Source organism: Eptesicus fuscus, chromosome 21, assembly GCF_027574615.1.
Source record: "Eptesicus fuscus isolate TK198812 chromosome 21, DD_ASM_mEF_20220401, whole genome shotgun sequence".
Lineage (NCBI taxonomy): Eukaryota > Metazoa > Chordata > Mammalia > Chiroptera > Vespertilionidae > Eptesicus > Eptesicus fuscus.
In genome coordinates, this window is record NC_072493.1 from 8,603,378 (window position 1) to 8,629,200 (window position 25,823).

General features: G+C 37.6%; 1 protein-coding gene across 1 annotated transcript in view; it reads right to left on the reverse strand.

The window, feature by feature from the left end:
• The window catches only part of HYDIN (HYDIN axonemal central pair apparatus protein), a 302,917-nt gene that overhangs the window by 257,344 nt on the left and 19,750 nt on the right, over positions 1–25,823 (reverse strand). The window contains 3 exon segments of the mRNA XM_054710866.1: positions 839–1,040; positions 14,618–14,742; positions 23,344–23,543. Coding sequence (XP_054566841.1) covers positions 839–1,040; positions 14,618–14,742; positions 23,344–23,543 — 527 coding nt within the window.

The window sequence follows — 25,823 nt, forward strand, 5'->3', positions numbered from 1 at the left end:
TATCACATACTAACTTGGTTTTAAACAAAGCTTTGAAGCTTCCCAGGGCTAATCTTTAATGAAATTGGAGAGGCAAATAAAAAAGGCTGAATAAATCCAAATGAAAGCAGCAAAGGTGCTAATTTGGGGAGGATGAAAGGAGTTTAAAAGAGGCAGGGGTAGATTCAGTAAAAAGAAATGTTCAAAATTTAATATTGAAGAGATTAGTTAAAATAGTTAGGTTTTCTATTTTATTAACTTTCTCTACTGCCTAAAGTATCACTTTAAAAAGCAGGAATTAAAGATACCAACAAGAAATCATTATTAAATTACTAGTATATGGTTAGCAGGGATTCAGCAATGCTACTAAAACTAGGAATATAAAAGCTGTTATATCTAAGCCCTTCTTTTTCCTCATTCTTCGTATTTTCTGGAAATACCTTTTCACTAAAAAAATAAAATAAAATTCCACATTGATCCCAACCCAAAAAAGATTATTTTTAGAAACCCTATGACACTTGATCAATCTGATTAGGGCTATGAAATGAAATACAGATGTATAGATTAGTTTTGAGGAAACAGTGAAGAATTTTATATTTGGTCTTCAAAATCCAGTAATTTGGCTACTGATAAATTATAACCAGGTTAAGATTAACTGATAATGGACAACATTGTGTTCCACATAGTTCAACTCAAGTTCTTTCAATGAAAAAATGAGCATTGTACACTGGAACCAAGTTATAAAAATTTGACATTGTTGAGTTGGTTAAAAAGTTACCACGAAAGTCACTGCTTTTTCATAATAACCAAGCTTTGTGTTTCCCCAAATTACAGCACCTAGGTGATTTTTCTTACAAACCTATACTTTTCTTTATCTTCCTCTTCCTGGGTAGCAAATACCTTCCATTGGAAATGGGCAATGATGTTACTGCGGTTGTAAATAGTTATAGTTCTCTGGTTGGCCAGAGATATGTAGGTTTTCTCAATGATCAAAGAATTCTTGTCCAGCCTTATATTCATGTCTACGGCAGCTCCATACAGAGATACAAACATTTTTTCACCTAGAAATTAACAAAGTAAACACACTTTGAGATTTGTTCTAGAATGATATTACTAGGCTATTCCCTCACCCCCACCCCAAAGGTGAAGTTAGGGAAGATTGCACAAGCATTACACATTTCATTCTTTTTTCCCCATCAATCCAGAGATCAGATATGATTAGTAAACTTCAATTATGTTTGGTGCAATTATAAAGAATCAAATCTTGCTTAATATGCGTTGTTGTGGTAGTTGCTATAAGACTTTTTCTTCTTTGTGACAGTTTTAAATCCTACAGCCCAACCATGAGGTCAACTGAGTTCTAGAATTATAACCATTTGCCTCATCTCCACCTCAAACATGAGCTGGATTTCTGATTCTTAAAGTAACTGTATCAAGTATATCTGGGAAGAGCTGCTCAGCATGAGAGATCTGAGTCCAAATCAAAGGGAATCAGGAAGGAGATTCAATAACTTCATTAATAGAAAACAGACTATTTAAGAGAAGCCACATCCCTAAGTAACGGTAATTAAACTAGAACAAAAATGAAACACACATACACACACTATAAAAATAGAAAGACAAAAGCTATGTTTATAATTTAAAATTCTTGTAATGTTAAGAACACCTTCATTCAACATAGTAATTTATCTCAGACTTCATTTAAGATGCACAATTGCCTTAATTCTAGGTGTATACATGAGGGTCCCATTTCCAAGAAGACACAAACCTACACACTATACTCTCTCTGCCCTCTGTAATGTCACGGGAAATAGACAGAAAAGAAAATGCTTAGATACTATGAATGTTCTGTTAATCTGTACTGCTAAAGCTTTAATCAGCATCCAGAAAGCATAATCATTTGCACTTTATTTTTTAGCAAACATTTTTGTTCCATTCACATTTGTATGAACCAAGCAGCTAGTTAGTAAACTGACAACAATATACATTTTAAATGTGTATTTCCTGATAAAATAACTTAAATATCTGAACAAAATACGAATAAACATCTTCTTAAAGGCATTTCAGAGTTATTATGATGGAAAGGAACTACTGGGCCAAAATTAAAGGGAAAACAGAATCCAAAGAAATAAATGAGCATGGAAAAACTTTTTTGACATGAAGACATGATACTCTTGGCAATTTTGAGCTACCATTCTTGTGAGGGCAGGAAAGATAGAAATCAAAGCCTAGAAAAGGGGAAACTTAAGATGAAAAAGAAAAAAAGATCTTCCCACAATAAGCTGATCCTCAATCCTCAAAGAACTGTACACTCAAGATGAGGGTAGTCCTAGTTCAGAGATAAATATTATACTGGAATTGTCTGTTTTTCAGAAAACTTTAAGCACTAAATTTGGTGGTCATGGGATAGCTTTGCTCTCCAAAACAAAACAAAACAAACAAACAACAACAAAAAAAACCCCCAACTCATTTCTTTTTGGAGAAAGGTACTTGCACCCAAAGTTTCAAAATTTTCAACATTACAAAAAACAAAAAAACAAAAACATAGCCAAACATAATGAGACATGTTAAAAAACAACAACAAAAAAACAAACTCCATAAGTTAGAACCTGAAGACACAAGCCAAACAGAAACAGATCCACTAAGAATAGACAGTAGAATCATAATATATAGACTATAAACCAACTATGCTTAGTAATTTAAAGGAAAAAAAAAGGATGAGTTTAACTATATGTAAGGAATAGGAAATTTTTAAAATCTAGAGAATTTGAAAAAGAGCCACATTCTTGGTTCTCATAGAAATAAAATAAAATAACCAAAAAATGTAAAAACTCTGAGAATTTTGTTAATTTTATTTAAAAATTAGTGAAATAAAAGATGGTTCAGAAAATACAAAAGGCAATATGAAGAAATAAAACTATATAGAAAATACACAATGAATGGGTAAAAGCCTAGGCAGATGAAGTGAGATGGTGTAAAGTGTTTAACTGGAAACTCGGGAGAGGAAAAAGATAACAAAGCAAAGAAAATATTTTAAGAAATGATGGTTGCCGAAACCGGTTTGGCTCAGTGGATAGAGCATCGGTCTGTGGACTGAAGGGTCCCGGGTTCGATTCCGGTCAAGGGCATGTACCTTGGTTGTGGGCACATCCCCGGTAGGGGGTGTGCAGGAGGCAGCTGGTCAATGTTTCTCTCTCATCGATGTTTCTAGTTCTCTATCCCTCTCCCTTCCTCTCTGTGAAGAATCAATAAAATATATTTTAAAAGAAAGAAAGAAAGAAAGAAATGATGGTTAAGAGTTTTCTAGGATTGATTAAAGACATCAGTTCACAATTCAAAAAGCCAATAATGACAAGTAGAATAAATTAAAAGAAATTCATACGTAAGTAAATTGCAGTGAAACTAAAGAAAATCAAAGACAAAGAAGAAATCCTAAAAGTAGGCAGCGGGAAAAAGATGTTACCTTCAAAGGACCCATGGTTAGAATTACAGCTAACTTTTCAAATGGAAACTAAAAAACAATGAAATGGTTTCTTCAATATGATAAGGAGAAACAATATCAACAAAAAGTGTTATAATTTTCAGCATTTTTTTGTCTAAAAATTTCTGTTTTGTCTTCACTTTTTAAGGATATTTTCAATGTATAAAGAATTCTAAGTTAATTTTTTTCTACCAGCTCTTGAGTAATGCCATTTTACTGTATTCTGGCTTCCATAATTTCAGGTGTAAAGTTTGCCATCAATAAGTATTATTAGTGTGCCTTTTAAGATAGGTGTATTTTTTTCTCTAACTATTTTTATATTATCTTTGCTTCACTGTTCAGCAGTATTTGTACCACCAAGAGTTTTCTGAGCTTTGTGAACCTTGGATTAATGTCATTCATCATTTTTGGAAAATTCATAGCCACTATCTCTTAAAATATTTTTTACTCCATCTTTTTCTCAATTTCTAAGTCTCTAATCACATATATGGTGACCTTTTGACTATGTCTCATATCTACATAGCCTTTGCTTTCTGTTTTTTCCCCTCATTCTTCTTTGCTTCTCTCTGTAATTCAGTAAGGGTAGTTTATATTGACCTGTATTCAGGCTCACTAATGCTGTCTTCTGTTGTATCAATTCTATTATTAAACTAACACAATTAATTCTTCATTTCCAACATTAAGTTTTCAGTATAACATTGTTCTTATAACCTGACAAAGATAAAATAATAGGGCCAATATATAAACTGATACACTTCTGAATATCAATGTAAAATCCTAAATTAAAAAAATTAGTAACCATAATTCATCAGCACATTATCAGAATGATACTGTGCAAACAAGTGGAGTTTGTTTCAGCAATGCAAAGATGGCTCACTATTAAGATATCTATTAATATCCAATAGATCTAGAGAGAAAAATTATATAATCTCCACTGATGCTGAAGAAGAATCTAATAAAATTCAAAACACATTTTTATTTAAAAAACTCAATAAAACAAGAATTGATAGAATTAAAATATATTATAAAGTCTCAGTAACTAAAACAGCATGAAGAGACAGACCAATGGGTGGAATAGAATAAAGTCAAAACAAAGCCAAATACTTTTGTAAGGTATTATATTATAAAGACAGTATCTCAAATCATTGGTTTAATGATGAATTTTGTTTTTAAAAAAGTGCTATTGGGACAACTTAGCAACCATATGGAAAACAACATCAGAATAAAAGCCAAATGAATAAAATATCTCAGTGTTTAGTATGAAACCATAAAAGTACAGGAAACTTTGATAACTGTAGAGGGAAAGTTTTCTAACTTTGACTCAAAATCCAAATCCCTCTAAAAAAAGACTAGGAAAGTGACTACATAGAAATGACAAAAGAAATTCTGCATGGCACAAATGTTCATAAGCAAAAGCAAAAGAAGAACTGGGTGAAATATTTGCAACTGTGTCTGAGACAAAGGTATTAAATCTCTAAATATATATATAGCTCTTAGAATTCAACCAGACAATCCAATAGAAGAATGGAATTGTGAAAAAGGAAATACAAAGGTCCCCATGTGTATTAACAGATGCACAACTTCACTCATAATAAAAGAAATACAAAAGAGATGTATTTTTCTATACCATTTCCCCCATCAGATTGGCAAAACAAAACAAAAATTTGAGAACATAATTTGTTGTGAAGGCTAAGGGGAGACGTCACTCTCACACACTGTTGGGAGGGAAATGCATAATGGTACCATTCTTCATGGAGTATATTTGGTGACACAGATCTAAATATCTATCAAAATTATAAAACTATTAATCCTCTGGCCCACTTTTAGGAATTTATCCTAAAGGCGAGTCAGAACAAAATCAAGGGTATTCAATACAGCATTGTTCTTAATAACAATAGAGTGAAAATAACCCAAGTATACCCATCAGTAGAAGGCCAGTTAAATAATCTGTGCTACATCTGAAAGTGGAATACTGTGCAGGTATGGAAAAGTACACAGTGATATGGAAAGATCTCCAGGACATATTATTAAGTAGAAAAAATAAGGTTCAGAACAATTTATACAGCATGTTGTTTTGTATAAGTGGGGAATACAAGTATGCATTCGTGTTTGCATCTATTTGTAAAAAACACTGGGAGGATATGCAAGAAACCAATAAAATAAGAGCAAGTTGGGGTGAATGAGATAGGGTGGAAATAACACCTTTCAACATATACTTTTAAATATATTGCTTTAATTTCTGAATATATGAATGCATTGCTTATCCAATATTTTAATGTAAAATGGATTATAGGGCCTCAGGAAACTTTTAAAGCTTCTAGATAGCACTAGTAATGAGAGAAATATAAAATACCATTTCATAGCCATCCAAAAGAAATGTGTATAGCAAAATGTTGAGATATGTTAAACATAATGGTTGTTGATTATATCATGTCTGTGCTTTTGTGGTTATTTAAAATAAAGGGGAGGGGAAAAATAGGCTTACAGTTATTCGTATGGATATATATATATATAATACAAGAATAAATAATAATACAAGAATAAACTATGATTCACATACTCAAAACTGTAAACCTACTTTTGCCCACCCTGTATTTCATTGGTTAAAAGGCCTGGGGAGGGCGCAGGAGGAGTCAATGGGAGAGAAAAGGAGAACATCTGTAATACTTTCAACAACAAAGATAAATTCTTTTTTAATCAAAGAAAATATTCAAGGGTTTACTTATTTAACACAGATCTAGGGGGTCAGAGAGACCAATGCCATCCATTGCCTTTGTTCACCGCAAAACTTCCTTCTCAGAAATACAGCAAGAGCAACTATATTCTTTTCAAGAATGATCTAATAATAATTTTTTTTTACCACTATCTTCCAAAAATCATCAGATCCACAAGGTGAAGGAAACAGTAACTCTTGTCTTATCCCTATGGGTGTTGAAATACTTCTTTTTTATACCCACTTTCCTGCAGACCACCTTAAAAGGGGTCCCCAGCTATTAGAAGAATGATAGGATGGAGGTGTGAGGCCTACAAGAATGGATAAGGTGGCTGTGCCTCCGTGCTTCTGTGTCCTTGAGTGCCTGTTCCCACAGTGTTTCTTTTTGGGTTTCTGGGGTTGAATAGTGCAATTATTGTAGATGAGATTAGCCACGGTCATTTATTCTGTCCTTGTAAAGATCTATTTTGTGGGAGGTCTCATTACCTCTTGCCAGTTTTGCCACTATCAATCTAGTAAAAACAAATACGAACAAAACTAATTTTACCAAAAAAGGTGAAGCCAGCTATATACACAATACATTTCATCCTGTGGTTTCAGTGCTTTCAGACAGCAGAGGATAGTTTAAAAAAATATATGAGTGGAGCCCTAGATTCTCTAGGGCAGGATTTTCAACCTTTTTCATCTCACGGCACACATAAACTAATTACTAAAATTCTGTGGCATACCAAAAAATATATTTTTTGCCAATCTAACAACAAAAAAAATAGATAGAATTTTGATTCATTCACACCAAATGGTTATTGTTGTGTTGGCTGCTGTCATTTTTTAAAATTTGACAATCTAAGGGAAAAGAGGTCAGTGCCCATGACTGAATAGTCAGGTATTGCAGGTTTTAGCAATTCTTGTGGGACATCAGTGTTGAAAATCGCTGCTCTAGAAAACTAACAAGTTGGTGGATGGAGTATTTCTCATCTCTTGGTCACAGCAGGGTCAAATTCACCAAATCAAGTGAATTGTTGAATCAAACTTCTTTGGAAGTGCTTTGAAGGGTTTAAGAAACAAATTAGGGAATTTAACTGAGCTCACCCAGCACACCAGTGGCAATGCCAAAATCAGTATTTCCAATCTGCATGGAAGGTAATGTGGGATTATACAAAGGGCGCTGGTCTCAGATGGTGTCAGAGGCCTGGGTTCAAGTTCCAGCTTTACTTAGATATACGATCATGGAATGTCTCTGGGCCTCAGTTTACTGATCCTACAATGAAAGGAGTTAGAGAGATGTCCTCTAATGTCCCTTTACATACTAGCACTGAATGAATTGTGAGTCTTTACGTCCTGAGTAATTTACAGAACTTTCATTCCACTTCCCTAAACAATTCCTAACCGTCTGTGTGTCCTAACTTCTGCTATTCCTTACCCTAAGCTATGGAATAAGAACCAAAGAAAAATAAAACTAGATCAAGTGATATTTCCATTGCCTCCAAGCCATGTTAAAACATTTGCTTCTTTTCTAATAACTATGTTTTGTTAGATTTCCAAAGTACAAAGCACACATTTATAATAATCACATAATCAAAACAAAGTTCATGCAGGTAAGTCTGCATAAGTATATTCAGATATGTACTATTTAGCAGCTTCAACTGCTAGATATTAAATCACTCTCAATTACTTACTATTTTATATTTTAGTATTCCTTTATTGGCTTTTAGAAGGGGAAAAAAAAGAACTTCTTTATGGTTCACTAGAGTAAAATATGTAAATGACCATATAAAGCTGTCCTGTGAAGTACTAATATTATTATTGCGTATACGTTTAACAATACATCATCACACCTCTGGGGAAAAAGCCTACTTGCCAACTCCCGAATTGAAATATCTCCTCTTCAGAAAGAGACACAGTACCTTTTAAAATGCTGAATAAGTGCATTAGCTCTGATGATGCTAGCGCTTAATGTCACCTCTACAATGACAGCAACCTCCCTGGGCACTGATGAAAACACACGGCTATGCTGCTACTTCCAGGGCTCATCCAAGCAGCCAAAGGTTCAATAAGAATGTCTCTCTCTGAAGCCTGTTCTGGACACTAGGATCACCTTGAACCCTTAGGTTCAATGTCTCTCAATGCCCAGTTGAAAAAGTGCAAAACTTAAACAATCAACCATTTGTTTATCTCGTAATGGTCAAATAATCTTTTCACATCTGTTTTATTGAAATGATAGAACTAATTCATTCATTATTGTTTTGTTTTATTTTGTTGTTACCGATGTAGTCTTAAGTGTTTGTATTCTTAACCTTTTCTGGAGGATTTCTTTGTCAAAGGCAGAAAGTTGCTTCAGTTCTTTCTCAGTTTTAGACTACAATAAAAGGTAACGAAATCATTTCTAGGGTAAAACCAATTGCCTAAACAAACTTGATTCCACTACAGAAGGGCAAACACAAGAAAGGAAGGAGAGTTGTGGTTCAGGAAAACGTTAATGAATAGCATATTAGTCATTGGTGAAATTTAATGCTCAATCTCCTTAATTGCTAGAACACTGGTCAAACTCTGGTTGTTGAAAAAGCAAACTCTCCTGGCTGCATTTAACCAAGAACATATCCCGTGGGGGACCAACAACTGAAAGGCAGAAACACAACTGTTTTAGAAATGTGGCCCGTCCGGTTTGGCTCCGTGGCTGAGCACTGACCTATGTATGAACCAGGAGGTCAGGGTTTGATTCCCGGTCAGGGCACATGCACAGGTTGCAGGCTCGATCCCCAGTAGGGAGCGTGCAGAAGACAGCCAATCAATGATTCTCTCATTGATGTTTCTCTCTTCTCTCTCCCTCTCCCTTTCTCTCTGAAATTAATTAAAATATATATATTTTCAAAAATGTGATTGAGTACTTCCCCCCTCAAGGAGTACCAAAGCTCCTCCTTCTGGAACATTGTTGGAGGAAGTATGAATAAAAGCCCAGGCTAAACTTCCCTCCTCAAATTAATCCCTACTTTAAACAGCTGCAAAGTGTTCAATCGGATGCTTATTTAGGGAGATGAGAAGCCAATGATCATGACAACTTGGAGGAGCTGCATGATTAATTGTGTTTAAGCAGTCATTATGGTTTTCACTAATGAAAGCTTGGTTATAGGTTCTGGTCATTAATAACCCGTAATAAAGATGAAAGCATATTCTTATCAGCTGTTTATTTCATGTAAGGAAAATTGCTACAAGATAGTTCACCTCTGTCTGCAATCTTTAGAAAACAACTTTATTCAGGAAACCAAGTTGACACCAGAACCTCAGGGTATGGAAATCAACTTCTCCACGGATGACTAACTTTTAATACACAAATATTCATTTTCTTTAGCTCAGGATGATAAATGTAAATATGGTACCAATCCAAATACTTACATAAAATCTAGACTGAAGGCCACTGGGAGAATGCAGCTGCATTTCAAAGTAAATGGATTATGGGAGTAAAAATGCAAATATAGTAATGTGAGAGGCTGGGGAGATGACCCACTACTGTGGGAAGCTCACTGCACGGGACTGAGAGTCTGGGTTCTAATTGTTCTTCTGACTAGTTATGCGACCTTGGGCAAGCCACTTATTTTCTTAGGAAAATTGTTTGAAAAAATTTAGCAAAAATTATACAAGAACAAAATAGAAAATCTTAGATCTATGTCTACTGAGAAACTGAATAATTTTTAAAAAGCTTTAAGTCAAATAGCTTGAATAAGAATTTTTCAATCATTTAAGGAAGAAAGAACAAGAATCTTAAAGATTCTTTTTAGAGAATAAAAAAGGAGAATAATTCCCAACTTGTTTTATGAGACCAGTTGGCTTTTTAAGACCAAAGACAAGGGCATTATATTAATAGAAAATGGCAGGCTAATTTTTCTTATGAATTTGGATGCTCTCAAACAAATTATTAGCATATCTAATCCAGTGATTAACTAAGACAATAACATTTTAAATGTAGGTTTATCCCAGAATATGGCATGGATTTAGCATTTGAAAACCAATCACTGCATTTGAAGAATAAAGGTGAAATAATATGTAATAATCTTAATGTATACAGAAGTAATTGATGGAATTCAATACCCATTCAAGATGAAAAGAAACCTAGAAATAGAAAATTTTCTTTAACTGATAGAGAGTATACACTAAAGATATCATATTAAATGATGAAGCTCTGACACTTCCCCTCTGAGACTGAGAACAAGAGAAGGACATTAATTATCATCACTTCCATTGAACCTGGTTCTAAAAGCCTAGCCTGTGCAAGACACAATAAGAAATAAAAGAATTGAAAAAGAATTAAACTATCATCTTCAAATGACCTGATTATATATATGCAAAATGCAAGATCATCTACAGATAAATCATGAGCTAATAAGTTAATTTATCAAGGTCTATAGATAAAAGATCAACACATAAAATTCAACTGTATTTTGATATACCCACAAAAGTTTAGAAAATAGAATTAGAAAAAAATACCACACTAGCCATAAAAGAAAAAAATGAATACATAAAAGACTATAATGCAATGACAAAAGGACAAACAATCCATAAAAGAATAGGTAAAATATTGAATAAACACTTTAAAGTAGAAGACATAAAAATAGTCAAAAATGCATGAGAAGATACTCAACATTATTAGTCATTGGGGAAATGGCAATTTAAAACAAAATAGATACCACTTCACATCCACTAGGATGACTAAAATTAAAAGACTGACAATGACCAAGAGTTGATGAGGATGTAGAATGACTGGAATCCTCATACATTGATGGTGGAAATATAAAATGCTTCAACCATTTCAGAAAACTTAAAGATTTTTTAAAATAAATTTAAGCATATAAACTACCTTGCAATCCAGCAATTCTACTCCTAAATAGTTACCTGAAAAATAAAAGTATACGTGCACACACACACACACACACACACACACACACACATCTTGTAGAAAAGTGGTTATTAAAGCTTTATTCATAATATCCCAAAACTTCAAACACTCCAAAGTTACATTAATAAGAGAATGGATAAGCTATATATGAGCATATGGTGGAATACTGCTCAGGAGTGAAAAGGGAATTATGATATACACAATAACATGGAAAAAATCGCAAAAACATTATGTTGACTGAAAGACATAAAAAAAAAGAATATATATTGTATCAGTACATTGATTTGAATTCCAAGAACAAGCAAAACTAATGTAGGGTAATAGAAATCTAAGATGGGGATGAAGGAAATAAGTGGAAAAGGCATGAAGGAACTTTCTGAGATAATAGATGTTCTATATCCTGAATGGGGTGGTAGTTTCTAGTACACAGTCTTTACACTTGTCAAAACTCATCAAACTGTACAATTAAAATCTGTGCATCTAAATTACATATACTATAATTAAAGTGTAATTAAAATCACTTACACCAATATAAAAAAAACCAATGAATATATGACTAAATCTAACCATAAGGTTCAAAACTTCTACTCAGAAAACTTCTGCTGAAATTAAAGAAAGCCTAAACACATAGAGGGATAAACCATGTTTATAATATGGTATATGGAGAGGATTATAAAGTAACCCTGTAGTGGGAAAGAATGAACTACTCTATAAGTAACATTGAACAATGTGAAAAAGACAAATTAGAGGCAGCTTTAAGTATTAAATTAAACTGGAGATTGAAATAACTAAAATACTCAATAAAATATTTTTTAAATGACTTTAAAAATAAGAACATCAAAGTGAAGTGAAGAATCACCGGAAGTAATGTAGTGCCAAAGCTGTCTTTTGCCCTAAAGCCTTTTATTAACCCTTGAACTCCTGCTTTAACTATTGTTTTGTATTCGTAGGACAGGCGATACAGTCTAGGGCCCGTCCAAAGTGGAAATGCTAAATTCAAAATTTACAAAACACAGCAGCATAAGAGATGACCAATTGAGAACACACTACCCCAAATTATGGCATCCAGGCAGGTGCAGGAAGGATTTTTTTTTTACTTTCCCCTGAAGCAGGTCATGAGACCTTCATTGGAGAGGTGCCCTCCTATACTTGGATGACCGGAGCATCCTTATCTGCAAAGACAGGGACACTGAGAGGAATCTGAGCAAACAGGCCTTACTGTTTCCCCAAGTTTACTACACACAGCTCACACCCTTTTGTCCTATCACATTTTCCCACAACTGACACTCTTCATCACACCTAGCGTAAAAGCACTCGGGTTTAACCACTTCTTCCAGTCTTCATTTCCTTCTGAAGGCTCCCATGTCACATAAGAATTACATTACTTTGTATTCTTTTCTCCTGATAATCTGTTTTTTTGTTAAAGGGGCCCAGCTAAAAGCCTAGAAGGGTATAAGAAAAAGATAATTCCCCTCCCTACAGATACCATGGTTGAAAATCATCAGTAACAATAAGCAGCAAATGAAATAAATTATAAATCAATAAACAGACAATATATTTGAATTATCAGATACAGAATATAAATAAGTATAAATATATTTTTAAAAATAAAAGGAAAACTTGAAAAATAAGAGTAGAGAGCACTTTGATTTAAACAAGAATCAAATAAAAATGTCAGAAATGAAAATAATTATAATTAAAAAATTGAAACTCAGTAGACTTCACTAAAGAGTAAATCATTGAATAGGTAAGAAGTATCCAGAGATGTCTACAGAGACAAAGAAATAGAAAACATAAAAGAGAGGTTAAAAGGAATAAATAATAGAGTAATAATAGATTAAGTATTAAAAAAGAGTAACTAATTAAAATTTCAGAACAAGATAATAGAATGGAGAAGAGCTAATAATCCATATTGGGGCGGGGCGGGAGGGGGGGCAGAAACGTGGTCCCTACCTCACACATACACAAAAATGAAATCAAAGATCAATCACTAACTTAAACATAGAAGCTAAAACTAATATCCTCCTAAAAGTAAACATAGGAGAGTATGTTCATGATCTTGGAGAAGGCAAAGATTTCTTAGCAAGAAGGCAAAAAGCATTAATCTTAAAAGAAAAAAACTGATCATGTAGATTTCATCAAAATGAAAAATGTCTGCTCATTAAGAAATATCATTAAGGAAATGAAAAGGCAAGCTACAGTCTGAAAGAAAATATTAACAATACATATATCTGGCAAATGACTAGTATTCAGACTATGAAGTTATAAAGTACTCTTACCTTACAAATTAATAATAAAAACATATATGAATGGCTAGTAAGCACATGAAAAGGGGCTCAATGCCATTAACCATTAGAGAAATGAAAATTTAAACCCTAGAAGACATCACTTTATGCCACTAGCATATCTAAGATGAACAATACAACACCAGGTGTTGGCAAGGCTGTGAAGAGACTGAAACTCACTCTTTGCTGGTGGGAGTGTAAAATGGCACGACTACTTTGGAAAAATCAATGTCCCTGATGTGTTATAAGCTGAGCGTTTAACCTTCCTCTGTTGGGTTACCTGGGCCCAAACTTCTCCTTGGCTTAAGGTAGTTCAGGTTAGGTTTCTCTTGCTAGCAGCCAGTGAACTGTGGCCAACACTAAAAGATAAGAACTATAGATTGTGCCTCTGGTTAGGTGCAGCTTTTATGCTGAGCAATGTAGAGCCAGAACCACTTAGCCACGTGTCCTTATGCAACGGCTCCAACTGTCCTGCTGAGCTACACGTCCACAAGGCCAGCAACTCTGAGCTGTGACCTCAGTGTCTCCTGTTGCTCTTTCCTGACTGTACACTTGTTTTCTCCCTACAACGAACGCCCTTCTGACGCAGACAACCTGGGTCATTCAACATGAACGGTTAAAAAGAAATGTGGAGGAAATGAGGATATGAAATAATAAATGGGAATGGTAAAATATTAATTTGAAAACCAACTTTGGATACTTGCATATGGTACATGCAGTCTACATGGCCATCAATTAAATGAATAATTTCCATCATTATGCAGGGTATGGCCTTCAAAAAACTGCTGTGGCAATAGTCACCGTCTTATACTGTATTTAAGAAAGAAGTAAGATATTTGCACATTCTAAGGATTAAAGTAACTGCATCTTACATAGACTAGTAAACACACAAAAGACCATTCTGAACTGGGACTTATATTTTCAAAATGTCAGACATATGCAGCAATAAATCAAATGGAAAACACCTGGGGTATTATCTTCAAGTCCATTTACATATAAATAACCTCAATCTACTAACATGACATCTGGGTGTAGGTTCCTTCCTGAGCCCTGTATTTCTCAGGCTCATAAACATTGGAGAAACCAGTCAGGTGGGATTTATATCTGCCTCAACATTATTTCTGTTGGAGGCATTTATTCTTTTGTTCTTTACCTGGTGGATCTTAGCTTACTCTCATGCAGCCAAAATAACCATTTCCTGCTTTGCGTCCTCATGTTTTCCATCTGACCTTTCTTAACAGGCGGAACTTTGAATAAAGGATAATGCTTACCTGTGTCGTAATACACAATCAGACGTTTGCTGTGATTGCCCACAGTCTGTGGCTCAAAATCCACTTCCAGTTGCATGGACTCTCCCACAGTAAGAGTTCCAACAGATGGCTCCACTGAGAACGGCCTGCAACACACGAGGCACACCATCAGCACACGTTCCTGACTGTGTGAGGGGAGAAGGTGCAAGAGCTCTAGATCTGTACCTGGTTCAGTCCCGACACTATAACTCAGTGCTGGGGAAGTAACTTTCCCCCCTAATGTGAAAGAACTTTGGTTTTAATGTTAAAATAATCAGCAAGTTTAAGAGAACATTAAATGATGCGATAATCTTCTTGTTTGTGTCCTTGCCATTCGGCAATTCCTTTAACATTCATCGAGTGATTCAGTAAGGGACAGATTTACAACATGTATGCAAATAATGTAATCTGCAAAAGAACAGTACCTTCGAAGGGATAAAAATCAAGTTTTGTGAGAGTTCAGAGAAAAAGGGCCTTCATAATGGAAAACAATATCAGAGTCCCCAAAGGCAAGTGATGACACAATCACAGAAGGTTCATTTGAGGGCAGTGTAACAAGGGGTCTAGTTAAGAGGGCCAGGAGGAGGGATAGAGGGAAACTACAAGGTTATTAACAGTAGAGCTGTTACCCCCTCTGGACCCAAAGAGCTAAGGAGAAAGATTGGTTTTTAAAACCCACAAGAGTTCTAAGAGAACGCTGCCTTATGAGGAGCAAAGAGCTTTAGTCAAGAGAGACAGGCAGCCCCTCTTCAGAGGGAAGACACCAGGGGCAGAAGTGTCCTGACCTCACATCCTCCTGTCAGATGGCCTGCTGGGGCTCCCGATGCCTGAACCCAACCAGGGCCAGAGGTCTGGAGCCCACTGACCTGTGCCTTACAGGCCAGCCTCCTGGGCGAGGGCAAGCTGGGGAAGGTGGGAAGCATTGGAAAAGGCAGACTGGAGAAGTTCTGTGTCTTCAAATAGAATTTGGGCACGTAGACACTAGGGGAGGTAGTTCGGATTTGGAAGCAGTTTCCTTTCATTGCCCTGGAAGGGAGTAGTAAGAGAGAAGCTGGATCTGATCATGAAGTGCCTTAAATAATTTACAGAGTTCTTCCTCCCAAAGCAGAAACCCAGCCCACTTCATTACTTTCACGCTCCGTTTCACTTCTTCCGACCGCTAGCTTTTCAAAGTAATGCATTGTGCCATGTCTGGCAGGCTAAGCTATTTCTGATTATTTACTTATATCACAACCGACCCTGAAACCCTCCCTTAGATAAGGAGCTTAATTTCAGAACACCTAAGCTTCCTCTATGAGGGTGCAGAGCTTATGGCCCAGGTAGCCCTGGGATTATTAGTGTAGGACCTCTGGTGCTTCCTCCCACAGGCAACTGTTTCTTTTCCCTGATGTTCTCCATTTGAATCTCCCTCTCCTTTCTTTACTTTGCCCCTTTGATATTAGTCCTTTTCTCATTCCTGCAGCACCAATCCTCAAGAAACCCCAGACATTGCTGTACAGGCACGATGGTGCAGTGGTTATTGGCCTCGAGTCAATGGAATAAGTTCAAAACCCAGCTCTGCCATGACCTTGGGCAAGTCATTGAACCTTCAATTTCCTCATCTATAAAATGAAGGTAATGACAGCACCTACTCCATAGAACCCTATGAAGGAGTGAGGAATAAAGGAGTTGATATGAGTAAAGTGCTTAGAATAATGTCTGGCACATGGGAAGTGCTAAAAAAAAAAGTGTTTATCATTATTTTTGTTGTTGCTATTTTTATTTTTATCCCCCTCACTGGCAGCCCCTCAGTGGAAGATGAGTCTGGGGATGATCTTGGGTATTTAGATGAGTTCAAATTTTTATAATTCTCCTCTCAATGCTTTCCACTGCTCTAGAGATTTTACAAAAAAACACATACAGGTCATAGCACATCAAACTCTTGTTCAAACACCTCAGTGGTCCTCCCAACCTGTGCCATAAAGTTCAAAGTCCTAGGCATTTGCGGTCCCACACAATCTGTTCCCAAGCAGTTTTTGCATTCTCATTAAACACAGACATCTGTCCAAATATCCCACACACCTGTCCCATTCCAAGTCAGGTTGGGGCGGGATGGCATGGGAGGACTTTAGTCTCTTCACCCATAACCTCCCCTGGCACTGCCACCTCCTCTCGCTTCCAGCCAGACTGCGCCCCCTCCACAGACATTCCCCCCACCTTCCAAAGGCACTCGTCACAGCCCAGACTCAACATCGCTTCTTACATAGAACCTTCCCCAATTCTCCCTCTTGTTAATAACGCCTCCTTCCTCTCAGAGGCTATAACTTTCTTTTCTTTTCTTTTTTTTCTTCTTACTTCAGTTCACCTTGTACTATACTGACTTTTCATACCTGCTTCTCTCAAAAGCTAGAGACTCTTGAGATGAAAGGAAAGGAAAAGCAAACAAAATTTCATGAGCACATACTCTATGCTGGGCACTACACGGGCACTTTACATATGTTAATTTCCCGATCCTCAGAAACACCTGGAGAAAGTAGGTGTTGTTATTTGCATTTTTTCAATATGAGAAAACAGATGCTCCAAAAAGTCAGGCAACTGTCCCAAAGTTACCCAGCGAGGTAGTGGTGGAGGTTGAATGGAAGCATGCCTTCAAGTTCAAGTTCTTTCTGTTTATCCAAGCCACCTTGTTAGATTCACCTTGGTGTCTCTCACCACTCCAGGCCCAGTTCTTTCTTCACAGGAGCCTCTCAGCAGAGGCTGTCAGATGCAATTACAACCCACTTTTAGAGGGAAATAAAAATATCTGCAATCATAAATTAGTGATTATCACATCCTAGTGGAACAGAAGAGGAGCAGACTTTCAGTATCTCAAGAATTTCTGCTTCATGTGAGATGAAGTTGAATCTCACAGTCTCAAAAGTTCCTTCCTTCCTTATGGCCCCAGTAAGAATCTAAAATGTTGAGAACTGGCCCCAGTTTCCTGGTTAGGGAACAAACATAATCTACTGTAATATTTTCTTCTATCTTTGCCTCCCTAGTTCCTAATATTTTCCTTCCTACCCTGAAATGAAATTGCTTTCATTCTCTTTTCAAATATTTCTTGGTAGCAAAAGAACAGTCTTGAAATGAATTGGGTAATGTTACATTGCAGAGCCTAAGCTAATTTTCTATGAAAAACAGAAGTGACCCTTCTCTAGAACTCCAGCAATCCAAGTTCCATAGAGAGGTAACAGATACTTTGCTGTTGTGCTAATGGTTGGGTATATATTACACTAAATTTCTTCAGGACCTAGAAGATCACCTGGGATAGCCATTGCTACTTAGAGCTACCTAAGCGCTCTCCATAAATCAGACCATAATTGGGTAGAGCGTGTTAAGTTCTGGTGCTTAAGCCTTGTCTCTAGTTTAATTTTTTTACTTCACTTTACTAAAAGCAGGCTGAACAGGCTAGAAACTATCGAGAGCATATCGGAAAATGTTCTTACAAAGAGCCGAAAGTACTGCTCCTCGGGGTATAAGGCTGGCTCATAAGACTTGATGAGGGAGGGAACTCGGGTTTGTGAAAAAATCATGAGAAATCACAGGAAAGATTTTAAGGGACTTTGAAAGATTTTTGTTCAATCTACTGCAAACTGCTCTTAAGAACTAAAACTATTCCATCCAAATGACTCAATGCTTTAACAGAAGACTAAATACCGGCTCTATTTTATTAAGTGTCGAATAAAATATGAGTACTTTTTCTTCAGATAAGCTTTTTATTAACTGATTCCTAACTTGAGGTTTTAGATTTTTGAAATTGCTTCCTAATCCTTTCTATTTCACCTCCCAAGATTAATCCTACTCAAATCATCCAAGTCATTCTGGCACCTACTAGAGTGTTAGGTCAAATTTGTAATAAAGTTGAAGAGTAATTGTTTATGTTCTTTGTATATTTTATAGCAAGTGCGGCTCCTTATATTAGTATAAAGAACACTGTGCTTATTTTATAATACTTGGAGCATACTGTAGCTTTGCCTTTGTGACGTATTGTTGGTTAGGCAGCCTATAAACATTTATTGGGCACTTGTTCACTTTAGATACTTCGTTAAATGCTGGGGACACAACTGAAGTTAGTTAAATACAACCCTGGCATTTGAGAAGCTCATGTTCTAATGGCAGCAACAGACCTACAAAGTTACTTTTCTTTTTTATAATTTATATGAACTTAACCATTTATGAACGTAAACATTAATGAAATCATTATTTCAATGAAACGAATGTGATGTTTTCATACGTCCTGTGAGATATTATTTCTAACTGTATATTGGCTCTAAAAGTAGTAAAGACCAAGAGGAGATGCTGGGTTTTTGACTGACTCCAAATTCTCAAACGATATCCACTGCTCTGCCATGTCTACTGACAACCATATTAACTGAAATAGTGGTCCCCAACCCAGTCGGGCAGCAGGGTCACCTGTGTGCTTTTCAGAGTGGGCACTTGCCAGGGGATCTACCAGAGATTCTGATTCAACACGAAGCGGCCACAAATCCAACCGCAACCTTTGTCATTGTAACCATCAGGGTTCTCAGCTGTAAACAACAGAAACCGACTCTGACTAACAAGCAGAAAAGGGATTTATCGGAAGGATTTGAAGTTGCTCACAGAGTTGACAGCATGGTTGGAAAACGTGCATTCTGTGGAACGAACATAAAACTATTATTTTATGCAAAGTCTAAGCAGGAAGACAAAAATATTTGCAGGCAGGGAATTTAATTGAGAGTCCTGGTTACACCGAAGATGGGAATGATGAGAAGCCCAATTTAAGACAGTGAGATAGCTGAGGGATTAGCAACAACAGCCACTTCCACCCGGGCTGGAGACAAAAGATGAGGAGGAAGTGTGACCAGGTCCTGGGGGCCTGGCAGAAGTTGGAACCAATGGCGGGCTTGTCTGAAGGGCTAGAACCACAGGAAAAATGCATTTGCTTGCTGGGGACTCTGCTGAAGTTAGAGAGGCAGGAGGAGATATGCCCTGGCTTCTTCCTACCCTCTAATCTCCTTCTAGTGCCCCCAACTGGTCAAACCCAGCGGGTACCCAGCTGACTCGGGAGGCTGGGGGACTAACACAGCCTGAAGGTGACACTGAGTATTGTTGGGAAAGGGTGAGGAATGGATCTGCAGGTACAGAAGCCCAGAACTGGGCCATGTTTGTTTTAATCCAGGCTTTGCTATTAACTTACTGGGGGAATTTAGATAAACCATTTCTTTCCCTTCTCAGACCTTACTTCCTTCATCTGTAAAATAGGAATGTTGGACTATAGCTTCTAATGTATTTATGATTCCCAGCTAGTCCTTACGTTGGCTCACCATTTTACCTTAGAAGCGTTTCTATATTAGGGGAAGATGATTCACATTCATAGCTACGGATGAACATGCTTGAGACATTTTCCTGCAACTTCATACTATTCAATCTGTGAAGTGATTTTGTCTCACTTGACGGGAACGCGATATGTAAAGAAACTGTCATTTATGCGTAGCTGTGAAGATTCAGCCCAACAGCCCAGGAGGTTGTGCCGCCTGCACCTGTTTGCCCACCTTAGCTGGATTCTCTTTTCTAGTGAAAAAATACCAGTGTAACGGAAGCTGTACCGTGTACCATAGATGGTGGTTGTGGGAGGCCTTCTATTAAATGAAAAAAGACTGGTTCTTTCTAAGTCACAGCGAGCCCGTTGGACAACCTGCTTCCTTCTCCTTCAATCAAAATGCGCGCGTCCCACCCCGAGATGACAGGGGCAGGCTGTGTGAGCGCTGCGGACCACGTCCGGAGACACTGGTTTTCACAAGAACTCTCCCTTTGCCTTTGACGGTGGAGTTACCTGAAGTAGATCAGGGTCCTGCTTCCACCTAGGATGCAGAAAGCTGGAAAGAGAGTCTCTCCTTCTCTAACGATGAAAAATAAAAATGAAAAGGATAAATAGCAACATCCCAAGTTTTCTTGAACCATTCAGAGAGCTGAGGCTGCAGGACAAACAAGGGGCAGGAAATCTAAAAATGGACAATCTCCAGCCCCCAAGGGAGATGGGGCGCCTGCGGGGTGTTCCGCCTGTGATAAACAGAGGTTCCCACACGCAGAAGGAACAGTGAGAGAGGATGGAGCAGAAGAGATCGTGGCTGACATCCTCCAAAAGTGAAAAAGATCCAGGAAGCTCAGAGAACCCCATGCAGGACTGAAACTAAAACTAAACAAAAGCAAAATAAATTCCTTAAAAATAAAACACAAAACCCACACCTAGACACATCATATTCAAAGTGCTGGAAAAAACAAATACAGGGGTAGGCAAAAGGAGGTTTACAGTTGTGTGTACACAAAACACAGTTTATTCTCATATTATTAGTTATTTGTAAATCATTGGACTATGTATTTGTATCACACCCGTAAACCTACTTTAGCCCAGCTATATAAGAAAAAAATCTTGAAGGCAGCCCAAGAAAAAGACATACAGGAAAAAGGTAAGAGTTATAAGCAGACTTCTCATGAGAAAAATGTAAGCCAATAGACCATAAAGTGACATCTCTAAAGTACTAAATAAAATATGTGTATCTATTACTGTCAACTCAGAGTTCTATAATGTAGAGAAAATACCTATCAAAAATGAAGGCAAAATACTTTTTATTAAATAGATAAAAACGGAGAGAATTTCCAGTAGACCTATGCTACAAAGAAATATTAAAAATAGTGTTTCCGCCAGGAGACATACAATACCAGACAGAAACTCAGATCTACGTGAAATGGTTCAGAGACAGTGATGCTCCTGGGACAGACACGTGGAAGAATAAACACAAATTCCTTCCCAGGGGATGTGCCTTCAACCTGCATTACGGCAGCCCTGCTACCTATAATATAGCAGACCGAGTAACTTGAAAACTCTTCTACCAGGAATACCTAGAAAGACTGGATAAAATGTAACTTACATAAATGTGTGGCTGAGCATGCAAACAATTAAGGCAAATCCACAAGGTTCAAAAACGAAGAAGAAACTAAGAACTAGAGCTGTAAGCCACTGAGCTAATGCTGGGTCTGCCCTGGGTTCCCAGCAACCTGGAAGCCTGGGTTTTAACAGCCCGCCTTGACATGGTCAAGTCAGGGGACTTATAACAAAACCCCCATATAAAACCGGGAAACCTGAAGGGCTGCCAAACCATTCTCCATTAGCACAAGGACCAATGTCCGTCTTGGCTTTGAGAGAAAGGAACAAAATTTATCTAGGGATTCATAACTTTGGACATGTGTATTACGCAGGTTGGGGGTTTGAATTCACACTATCAGTCCACGAACCCCCAAGTCAAATAATCAGCAAATAATTACCAATAGTCTATGCAATCTAACCTTTATGAACCAGGCAGAAGCAAATGCTAATCCTTTCTGAAGAGATGTATCCTTAAACCAGCAAAGGCTTCCACAGATAAAGCCCTTCAGAAAATGAGCTCACAGACCAGATCAATATATACACTTTTTTAAGTCATAGAAAAGAACTTGACCCTCTGTTTCCTATCCTCCCAAGCTGGTCACTCTTGTCATGGCCCTGCTGATCGGACACCGTTTTGAAGTTTCATAAACAATTGTTCTTTCCCATCTTATAAGAGAGTTCCCTGCAGGCAAGGATTGTTTCATTGTCCTTTATATTGTCCCATGGTGTCTACTACCCTGCAGCTACTTCTCAAATTACCAGATGAAACTCTAACTCCTTCACTTACTAGCTATGTGCTCTTGAGCAAGTTATACAACCTCTCTACTGCTGTGTTTTCTCATCTTCAAAGACTACAGAGCAGGTTGAGTTCCTCTCACACATCTCATCACTCTGAACTCTTCTTCTGCCTCCCTCTTCTATTTTAAAGACCCTTGTGATTACACTGGCCCACCCTGATAATCCAGGATAACTTCCCCATTTTAAGGTCAGCTGATTAGCAACCTTAATTACATCTGCAACTCTAATTCCCCTTTGACATATAACATTATACATTCACAGGTTCTGGGATTAGAATATGGGCATATTTGAGGAGCCATTATTCTGCCGTCTACACTAGCTGTAGCTCATTTGAAGAAACAAACACTTACTGTATACCACTTGCTGTGTACCAGCAGTTAACATTTATTAATTCATTTATTCCTCACAACAACCCTATTAGGTGGCTACTATAATTTTTCCTATTTTTCAGAGGAGAAAACTGAGCACCATGATCCAAGGAATATGGATGGCCCCTAAGAACTGGAAAAGGCAAAGAAATGGATTCTCCCCTCAAGCCTTCAGATAAGAACACAGCCCTGCTGACCCTTTGATTTAGCCCTGTGAGGCTTCTGACCGACTGAAATGTCAGAGAATAAATTTGTGTTGTTTTAAGCCTCTAAGTTGGTGGTAATTTGTTATAATAGCAGTAGAAAAATAGTACAGCCAGTTATAAAATTCTTAAGCAAATGTTTATTAATAGATTCCCACAGACCATTCTCCATGCCAAGTAGAAAGACTCTCATCCAGCATTTCAGAAAACCCTCCCTACCCAAACAGGTAACCTTGAAATCTGGTTTCCTCTGGGGATGAAGAGGAAGTCTGCCCTATATCCGTGAGATCTCCCAGCCTTGCAACTCAAGACTGTAACAAGCAGTTCCAACCCCAACTGCTATTCTAGCAAATGACTTACGCCGACCGGATGTGGCTATCATGAATCAAAAACAAGAGCCACAGGCATGCATACCCGTAAGTGGTGATGTGAAACATAGCATCTCGGTTGCCAATGTTCCGGACCAGCAGAATCTTCTGAGTGCTGTATTTGACAGGGCAAGTGGAGAAATTCAGCTTGTCGGGAAAATCGAGGATGGCTCGAGCGCCTCTGGCTTTGATGGGTACGATGAACTTTTCTCTCTCAGTAACACAGGTCAACATATGGGCGTAATCCTACAGGAGAAGGTACAATCATTATTTGTGGACACACCAACATGATCAAGATAACTGGGCAAGAAATATGGCCATATGCCAGGCATCCAGCAAAAAATTTAGTATGTTCTATGAAACTGTCTCAAGACACTTATAGTTGTACTTTCATTAAGATACTCCTTTCTGACAGAGAACAGTTCAGGCGTTAAAACCTACAAGCTAACAGAAAGCTTACGTTTCTTGTGTTTCTCAGATGTTAGGGAGGGAGGGTGGGGGGGTGGTTGAGGCACATTTTCGTTTAGATCAGTGGAGGTTCACACCAGTTCCCTCGCATCCTCCTCCTAACCGTGCCTAGTCAGCCTTCTAACATGTGTTAGATTGATGGCCCCGGGTGGTTTCTAGATGGTAATGCCGGGCTTGAAAATTATGTTACCCAGACATATGGAAGCACAAATTACATTAAGCATATTTGACCCTAGAAAACCCCACTGAAGCCAACACGGAAACAGTCTTGTCTGATTACATCAGCATCCTAAAGAGGTAAGTGCCGTTCTTCATTGTTCCTTAGATCAAACCTAGCAGGCAAAGGTTTTGTTGGGAATCAGAAGCTGGAAAGCTCCTTGCACGTGTGGAGACTTAACATTTACTGAGGCTTTGAGAGAAAGAACAAAAGCTACTGCTCAACCCAGGCTGAGAGGCGAGCCAAAGTAATTTGTCCTATCTTATTCTATATTTACATATTCTCTGCCTCGCTCTGTAAGAAACTGGGAACAGTTTAGGAAGCTAATCGAAATATGCACAAGGATGCTTTCAACCCTTTTCATATGTCCAAATGAGGAAGATTTGAAGTGTGGTTGGGATTACACAGGAGTGGGCAAAAAAGTAGGTTTGAATTCAACCACCTCAGGAGGCAGTGGGGCTAACCCTGCAGGTCACTGAAATTCAGGTTTCTTTACTGGTTTTCTTTTTTTAAAAAAATACGTTTTTATTGATTTTAGAGAGAGGTTGGGAGAGGGATAGAGAGATAGAAACATCAATGAGAGAGAAACATCAATCAGCTGCCTCCCTCAAACCAGGCATGTGATCTGACCAGGAATCTAACCATGACCTCTTGGTTCTTGGGTCAACGCCCAACCACTGCTCAGTGGCAACACTGGCAGGGCAGTTTACTGATATTCAAAGACTACAAGAATCCTATATAATAAAAGGCTAATATGCAAATTGTCCCCTCAACGGGGAGTTTGACCAGGAGTTTGACCAGGGGGTGGCCCTGCCCCCGGTTGCCCCCCCAACCCCAATTGGGGCAGGCCAGCCGGACCCCACCCATGCACGAATTCATGCACTGGGCCTCTACTGTATAAATGATGAAGGCTGGCAACTTGAGCACTTATTAGATTGTACCTAAGTGCACTGTGCCATTGTGATATTTTTTTGAGTTAATAAAGCTATTGTAATAATCATAACCTGCATGTCTTTTTTCCATACAAACTGTAAATCTACTTTTGCCCACCACTGTGTATTTTTTTATAATCAATTCATGCACTCATAAAAGATTATGAAGAGATTCTTTAAACAGCTCCTCGATAATGTATTCCAATCTCTAGAGTTCTATATTTAATATGACTGTATTAGATTATGTAATATACAATTTATATTACTATACTGGCCTAAAATTAATTCAGGTGTTATGACGGGGGAGGCTTTGTTAGCCTGCAAGCTAAGCAATTACTTCAGCTGATGTACTCCCTTCTGCTGTGCTTAGATGCAGAGTAATGAGCTCTGGCCCCTCTACTAAGGAGAGTTAGCCATAATTTACTTTATATCCTAAAATTTTATCCTATGTGCTCTCCAGATGAAACTTCCAATCCATTTTTTGTCTGTTAGCCTTCCTTCCAACATGCCTTTCCTCTTAACTTTAAAACACCAGCAGTAGGATATGTAAATGGCAGGTGTGGCTTTCTGAGAAGTGAAAAGAATGAATCTTGAGTTTATATTAGCTCCGTGAGAGAGAGCAAACATGGCAATAATTCTGTCCTTTAAATGCTCAGGCAAAGGCCTCTCAAGGCTGAATTCTCGGTTGGGCACGGCCAGTGGCTAAGCCCCCACAATCCTCTTTCTGCCTTTTCCCCACTCCTAAACTATTGTTTTTAGGTGTGATTATGGTATTGTGGCTCTGTTAACTTTTTAAAGGTCCTGATCTTTTAGAAACAGAGAATGAAGTATTTACAGATGAAATAATATGATGTACGGGGCTGGCTTCAAATCCTCTGGGGCAGGGAACAGGATCGATGAAGTAAGATT